The 8,453-nt window shown below is 40.3% G+C and overlaps 1 protein-coding gene across 1 annotated transcript; it reads left to right on the forward strand.

Moving 5' to 3' along the window:
- The first annotated feature begins 790 nt into the window (after window positions 1–790).
- On the forward strand, window positions 791–7,778 carry LOC120557631 (transmembrane protein 88). Its single transcript, XM_039798159.1, has 3 exons — window positions 791–1,025; window positions 2,012–2,309; window positions 6,692–7,778. The coding sequence occupies exons 2-3, from the start codon at window positions 2,013–2,015 to the stop codon at window positions 6,917–6,919; spliced, it is 525 nt and encodes a 174-aa protein (XP_039654093.1). The 5' UTR covers window positions 791–1,025; window position 2,012; the 3' UTR covers window positions 6,920–7,778.
- The last annotated feature ends 675 nt before the right edge of the window (window positions 7,779–8,453 follow it).

An 8,453-nucleotide genomic window follows, 5' to 3' on the forward strand; every position in this document is an offset into this window, starting at 1 on the left:
AGTTATTATTTAAACAGTCAAACAAACCACACAAGCATTGGCTTTATAGAATTAGCTAATTATAAAAAGAATATCAGACTTGTGATGTCATGGTATAGTGACCACACACTGGAGTACACTTCTACATCACTTTAGCAAGGTGAGACGCAAAACAAAAATGTTCAGCTCCTGTTAAGTTGCTTTTAAGCGCTAACAAGCTTTCCAAATCAGTTTTATAGGAAATTGTACAACCATTTAGTGTATTTTTAAGGACTTATCAAATACGGCATGAAGAAATAGCAGTAACATTTTATAATAAAGCATACTTTGTAAAGGGCATGTAAGTTGTAACTAATGGCTTTTATACATCAGTTATAAGCCATTAATAAGTGTTTTGTTTGGTTGCTTTTAAAAAAAACACTTTCTTAATTAATCCATTAATAAGTAGCCTACACAGTTCTTATTTTGTTAATAAGCCATCAAGTTTGCATAACATGCAAAACAGTTGTTCTTGTTAATGTCTATATTGATGTATAAAGCGTTAGTAAATGAAGCTATTAGCTGAAACCTATAAAGCTGTTATAAAGGGAAAATATACAGCAATGACGTAAACGTGCTATCCAGCCCACCCCTTCATTTAGTTTCATATTGGTTTCTATGTTAGTGCAGCTGTGGAGCACGTCTGTTAAAATATTTAAAACAAAAATGCTGCAATTTCAAATAAAACCGTTTTTGTTTTGTTTTTTAGGTTGGAAATGTAGCTTTATTGTTGTGAGACCGCGTGGGCGCGCTTTTAACGATATTGCGCGCGTCCCATAGTCTGAAGCTCCCACAGACGCACAGCGGCTCCTCACACAGCATCACTAGCCTACAGCAGCACAGGGTTCAACTCACAGGATCTTCTCTCCGCTGTTGTTTAAAAAACATTAGTATTTGTTTTGTTTTTTTTGTAGTAAAATTAAAGTAAGAGCTCCGAGTGGATCGCCGGGAGAAGAACTCAAACACACCGGAGAGATTAACTGGATTTGTAGCCTACTTGGAGCGAGGTAGGCAACACAATTCTGATTCATAACGTGTTTTATTTTAATTATTGGATACACAAGGGCGACTTTATCACATGCACTCTTGTGACACCAGGGATTAACAGTTTCCAGACAGAAAAAGCAGAGTAACCAAGTCTAAACTATAGCCTAGAAAGTATAGACTACATTATTTCATCCATCGACGCAAAGAAACAGCAAAAAAGCAAAGCGAAATATGTGATTAAAGTATGTTCATACTCGGAGAGGAGCACAACATGTGTCCCGTCCAGTGTGATGCTGTGACTCTGCAGCTCAGCAGCAGGTCGTTCAGGGTTAAACGGTTTCGGACTGATTCGGTTTAAAATGGATCGTATAGGGCAGGCTACTGGCAGTCGTGCTTCAAGTGGCAAAGCCCTGATCGTTGAGATCGACTGACAGAGAAACGTGTGTGTGTGTGTGTGTGTGTGTGTGTGTGTGTGTGCGCGCGCGTGCGTGCGTGCGTGCGTGCGTGTCATTTAAATAGTCTGTAATGAGTTATTGGCTGCCTGGATGGAAAAACGAAGAGGGCAGTGAGGGGACAGGGCTGAAAAATGAAAATGTAGCCTAGTAGTGTAGATGTAGCCTCAGTCTGTTCTTATTTAAGGTTTTAAAATTCAGCATGCATGCAAAAATTATATACACATAAAGGTGTTTTTTGTGTGTGTTATTCTACATAAAAGTGATGGCAAGCTAAGAACTGGACTGATTTTACATAGGCTACAAATATAACTTTATTTTCCATTAATTTGATACAGATTTTCATAATATACACTATTTACCTAGGCACAGTATACTGTCTTGTAAGTGCAATCTTTTCTGTTACATTTATTTTGCATTCATTAAATATAACATGTATATGATGTATCAGTAATTGCCTGTAGCATTATTTCAGTCTGATTCCTAACAATTCACCCTTAGTCTGCTTTAAACAGAGTCCGCTCTCTCTTTGTCTGTCTCTCTTTCTGCTTCAGGATGTGTGGTATGGACGACATGGACTTGGATGAAGGCGGTTCAGGCGAGGAGGAGAAAGAGGAGGAGTTCTGGATCGGGGAGGGAGTGAAGATGCTGCCCCCTCCCGTGGCCCACAGCGGAGGCAGTGCATGGGGCAGCCGCAGGGGCAGATGTGGTTGTGTGGCCTGCGGCGCAGCTCTCGTCCTCTGGGACCTGTGTGTCATTTTAGCCAGCATTGTGCTCCTGGCTCTGGTCTTCTCTGTGGTTCTGCTGCCTGCAATGCTGCTGCTGTACGTCGGTTTTCTCTGCCACTCCAGGGTGAGAAATTACTCTGTTTATTCTCTTTGTAGCAAGTACAAGCTGAGAGTAAAAGTTTACTGTTATTCTAGTTGACCGCTGATCCACTAGTGTTATATCAAAAATTCTACTTTCTGGATGAATAGTCAGATGATACTGGGCTGAGGTGGAGTCACTGGCACAAGGTCCAGACTATAATATGAGACACAGGATTCTGTTCACTGGCAGGAATCCAGTATTTTACAATGAAGATTTGGGATATTTGTGTTGTGCAATGTGATATTTTGCAATTTCTTACATTTTTTTGGCACAAATTATGTTCCCAAAGATCAGTCATTTATAATAAGATCATTTCCACTCACTTTTCAGCAAATATGATTGATGAGTAACTTGAAATTGTATTTTGAGAACTGAATGTGAAGATATATAGAGAGTTGAATTTTCATGTTATATTGGACTTCAGTTCCAAACGAATAAATTCAATTTCATATTATACTATTCAGATTCAGTCTTTCAACGCAATGATTCAAATTACAATGCAATTTCAAATTATGTGATTCAAATTCAGTTTTTCAATGCAATTATTCAAGTTTAGCAATTCAAATTAAACTAGAAAATGCATTCCTGCAGAAAATGCATGGGAATTCTGAATAGCTGAATTGCTAAAGCTAAACTGGATGAATAGCTTAAATCCATAAGAAGAAGTTGAAGTAGTGAGAATAGTTGAAAAAGTGGAAATTGTTTTAATAAGTATGAATTTCATTAAAAAGTTAAAAGCTTATGCTAAACTGAACTGTTTGCTTTAAAAGTTGAATAATGACAAAAGATGTAAAACATTGTGAGGTCTGAGTATATTTTCTAACTGATAATGACTCACAAATGCAGAAATATGAAACAAATTGTATGAAAAATCGTAAAGCTCAAATGCATTGCACTGCGCTGCTGAAACATCTGGAAAATTGTCAGAGTTGGAAGCTAAACTGCATTATAAAGTGAAGAGCTAAAATACATTGTTAGAAAAGCTTGAAGCTGAACTTTAATACTATCAAAGATGAAAATTGAAATGAATTATCTGAAAAGTCTGAAAGAAGAAATGCTTTGTATTATTATCAGACATATACACTGCATAGAATGAAAAAGCATCAATCTAGCTAAGATGAGATGTGAAATATATTAGGTGAAAAGAATGGGACTGAACAAGACGAAAGAGAGAGCAACTTTCAATTGCTATATGAGGTAACTCGCCTCCGGAGCAACTATGGGTTACATGTCCTTCTCAGGGACACTTTGGTTGATGTATCGCAGTGGGATTCAAACCTGGGTCTCCGACACCAAAGGTATGTGTCATATCCACTGCCCCATTACCAAGTAATTGATGGCAAGTGTTTGTTCAGCTCTAATAAAGCCTGATTTGCTGGCTTGAAAAGTTCAACGATGCCAAACGATGTAGAACATTGTGGGGTTTGAATTCATCTTCTAACTGAAATTATTGTATAAGTATGGAACACTTACAAATGCTGTGAGAAATATAGATGAAAATGCAGAAATCTGTAGTATTCAAGTTGACTGTCTGGGAAAGTGTTGTCATGGCTACTAATGACCTGTGACCATGTGTCAGTACCCGATCCGTTCCACCGGCACGATCCGTTCTGCGCATGTGCAAGATTACACGTATGCCATGACGTATGCGCAGATGATAATACTGTTTTATGACCTGCCCAATCTGTTCCATGCTAGCCTCCACCGGGATAGCTATCAGCTAATTCGGCTAACCGCTAGCCGACAGCCTTCAGTCTAAAATAACGCATGCGCAGAACGGATCGTGCAGGCAGAACGGACAGCTAGATTCAGTCTAAAATAACGTTAAGTCAAACATAATGGGAAAAGCAGGCTACAGCTAAATTAAGACTTTACAGTAATAACAATAAAGACAAGTATTGAGTGATTGTATTTTAAATGAGCACAAGTAGAACTGACGTAACAGCTGTTATATATGTTAACGTTTATTTTCAAGTTTTATTTTGAGGGTCTTTTAAAGTTTACATGCTGTCTCAGCTAGCGGTTAGCCGAATTAGCTGTTAGCTAAACTAACGTTAGCTTAACTGTGGAGGCTAATGGCAGACCGCTACAATCAGCTAGCGGTTAGCCAAATTAACCATTAGCTAAACTAACGTTAGCTTCCCGGTGGAGGCTAACGGCAGACCGCTATAATCCCCTAGCGGTCCGCCGAATTAGCTATTAGCTAAACTAACGTTAGCTGGATGCTAGCGTGGGAACAGATTGGGTAGTGTCGTAAATCCTCGTACCACAGCGCATGCGTGAACATCTTGCGCATGCGCAGAACGTATTTTGCAGGTGGAAAGGATCAGGTACTGACACCATGTTTGTAAACATCCTTTGATGTCTGTGATGCGATCTCTTTGATCTGTAATCAGTTCACGATCGTAGCACCTGCTGTTAAACTGCCACCTGTGCCACACTGCAGCTATTCAGAGACACTGACAGCAAGCTCTCAAATAAAGGCTCAGATTGTCAAAACGATAACTGCTATCAGTCAAATGATGTCATCCTGAGCACCACAAGGCCTTTGTGAACGTATGGATATAACATTTATGTGGATAAAGTTAAAAATGTGGACATATCAGTGATTTAAAAAAGTGGTTTGCTCTGCATTTCGCTAAGAAATGTGGAGAATGTTAAACAGGGCAGCGAATGGAGGAAGATGTGGAACTCTTGTCATTTGGAAGCTCAACGAGCCAAAAGTATAAGGCATATCACTAACTAGACAAAAATACCTACGTTTTGATGTATAAATTGTGTATGACAAGTAGATATTGTGGGCGTGAGAGCAATGTATAGAGAAAGGGCAAAGATAATTTTTAAGGCTCTGTGCTCTGGCTATGACATCATCCACTCTAGCTTGAGCAATACACACCCATTTTAAACACAAAAAAATCCTGAAATGATCACTAAATTTAAACAGCTTTTTCACAAAAACTGTAAAAGATATCAAACTGAAAAGCCATAGCCGGATAGCTGAATATTTTGTGAACATGATAAAGTTTGTTTGGCGTCTGTAGGTGAAAGTATGAAGGAGCTGACAATTTTGGAAGCAGAAGAAGATTTTAAGGATTTGAAGCATGCTCTCATTGACTTCAATGTTAAAAAAAGTGTTTTTAAAAAAGTATAAATATTAGAAAAAAAGTTGAAGAAGTCCCATCATTAGCTGAAAGAGCTGAACATTTTAAAAGTTGAATGGTTTTAAGGGAAATGTCTTTTTTGGAAGTATAAGTTGTACTCCTATATCTGACACCATCTCCACAAACAGCAGCAGACAGATCATCTGTAAAATACGGCGAGTCTAGGCATAATGCTGAATCAGGCTTGAAGGTCTACAGCTCTGTCCTTGGCTCACCGAACAGGGCATAACATCACATCCCAACTACGGTACGGTTGGTCCTTTTGCCCAGTTGTCTGTGTTGAATGATTTGTTTTCTGAAGACACAGCTGTATGATGGGGCAGACAAATGAACATGCTAAGCGTGCATGTGCAAAAAGACTATAATTGTGATTAGGCCAGAGCAAATGTCAGTTCAGAAAAATTACGGACAATGTCAGTCAGAGAGTTCTCCCTATGATGGCGGCAGACTGAACACGGAGAGACAAGGCTCTCTGATTTGGTGCCAGCACCAGCTGGGCACAGAGAAACTGACAGCACAAGGAGGAAAATACACTCAGTGAAAGCACAGTGTGCACTTGACATAGGTGTGTTTCTGTGGCTTTGTGTGTGCATGTGCTCATGAGTGTGTTGAACACTGCTGTTGCTATGGTGCAACTGTTGGAGGCAAAGCTCCTTTTGAAAAAACGTACAATAGGAGATTGTTTAGAAAAGGGTGTCAGACGTAACAAAATAATTTTGAGTGTTTCTGAGATAATGTACTACTGAGTGTGTGTGTGTGTGTGTGTATGTGTGTGTATGTGTGTGTATGTATGTGTATATATAACTCTGGTGTATGTTTTCGTAAGAATGTCAGTGTGTACTTCTGCAGCTGGCTGTTTCACATATTTAGTTTCCATCTCTTTCTCTCTGGCCCACCTCCTCCCTCTCGCTCGCCCTCACAAGTGATTGACAGCACAGAGGGTTACTGACAGCTACTGAACCACTTCTTATCTGTACTGTAGAGGGAGCCTGGGAGAAATTCTGTCACAGCCCACTACCCACACGTCTCACTTCTGCACCCTGAACATATGCAAACACACATGCACACACAGGAATAACAAATCCCACCTATTTGCTTTGTGACAGAAGAGAAGCAGCTCCTGCTGATGCCAGAATGTTCATCATGTCCTCCGGAGCGCTCCTGTCTACTTTCATGAGCCCTCCTCTGTGTTTGTCCTCGTAGGTCCTCGATGCCCCCTCTGCCATCTGCCGTTACCTTGACGACAACAGCTGCTCCGCCCTTATCATCCTTGGTTTCGTGATGATGTCACCGCTCGTGGTAGTGGCGGCCGCCGTCTTCTGCGGGCTGCTCCGACGGTTTCGACTCCTGCTTCTAATTCAGCCGATCACACGTGCCTGGTACCGAGGGCGGCTGTTGGACTGGGTGGGCAGTGTACACAACTGGGTCTGATTGAGACGAAGCAGGAGGCGCTGATGGTCGGATATACTAACAGTCGGAGGGATCAGAAAGTTAATTAGTGTAAAATCAACCAGAGAGATACAGGGGGTAGACAAAATAACAGTAACAGTTTGTTAGTTAGATCTCTTTTAAATTGGTGGTTTATGGGAAAAAAAGGCTTTTGGGACGCGGGGGGATTTCTTAGTTGCAATACCAAGAATTGACCACCGGGACAAAATGGTCGCAAGGCTAAGTGGCAGCGCCGTAGGCAGCTTTCTAAGGTTGCTTTCACATCTGAGCAGTTTGGCCCATTTTAACTGAACTCGTTTGGTTTGTTTGGGGCGGTGTGAAAGCTCATTCAAACTTTGGTGCGGACCAAACAACTGAACTCTGGACCACTTGAAAACTAGGGTCTCGGTTCGCTAACAAGTGCTCTAGAGATCGGTTCACTTTAGGTGAGAACAATACAGGACGTGAACCAAAAACAGAGCATTTACTAGCCTGCAACTTCAACTTTGCTCACAATTTACAGACTTATATAAGGGATGGTAATTTTCAAATCCATAACATATTATGACAACACATCGCTGGTCATCTGTGTGACAACACATTATCATCTCTCTCTCATCAGGTACCGCCCTCGCCTTCACTCGCTGTCTGTCAGTTGCTCAATTTATATGTTGCTCCACTATTTAGGAGACCAGAAGTGTAACAGGTTTCACTCAGATATTCTGTCCATAAAAAAGCGACTGTGCGTTTTGACTGTGTGATATTTGTTTACAAAGTTTGGTACGCTTGAAAAAGTGCAGTCTGAACGCAAACCCAACCAAATGAAAAGTGCAACAATGTTGCAACCTCAGCCCCAAATCGCTACCGAACTGGGTGTGAAAGCAGCAAAATGTGTACTTTGAGACACCTACCGTAGAAAGAACTACCACAGAGGCGGATTTGAGTTATTTGCCATGTGTTTATATGTCTGTCTGTCTGCAGACAGATTTTGTCACTGTTATGACAACCGTGTAAGATTCAGTCCGGAAACTTTGCGTAGTTGAGGTTAAAATTAAGGCAGAGTTCAAAGATAGGTGTGGTCCAAGTAAGGGCGCCAACAGGGGGGTAGAAAGTATAGTACACTAGCCCACCCCGCCCTCAAACTCTCAGAAAGAAAGTAAATAAGTGTATTTTGTAAAATGTCTAGGTGTCTCCATTATTTTGTCTACCCCTTCTACATTTACAGTGATTTTGTGATTTGTTGAGAACAAGAAAATATGATTGTGCTTATGTTCAGTGAAGCAATTTCCACCTCAGTCTTTTTTGTCTTTGTTTTAGAAACTGAATACTTTTCAGTGATTCGTGGAGTAACGTCTTTGTACTTTAACCTCGCACACAAAGATCACAAAACATATTCTGCACTCATTTGATCCACAATGGAAGGAAGACAATGCATCTTGGCACAGTTCCGAAAAACAGATACTCAAATCATTTAAAAAAAAAAGAAGGATAAATGTAGGAGTTTCATATTAATATTAATGTAATTAATTAAAGTATC

Source organism: Perca fluviatilis, chromosome 4 (assembly GCF_010015445.1).
Source record: "Perca fluviatilis chromosome 4, GENO_Pfluv_1.0, whole genome shotgun sequence".
NCBI lineage: Eukaryota > Metazoa > Chordata > Actinopteri > Perciformes > Percidae > Perca > Perca fluviatilis.

Excerpts from the sequence above, each read along its gene's own strand:
- LOC120557631 (XM_039798159.1), top strand. The coding sequence starts at position 2,013 with ATGTGTGGTATGGACGACATGGACTTGGATGAAGGCGGTTCAGGCGAG. Across the intron at positions 2,310-6,691 it reads GTTTTCTCTGCCACTCCAGG|GTCCTCGATGCCCCCTCTGC; the intron begins GTGAGAAATTAC and ends TTGTCCTCGTAG.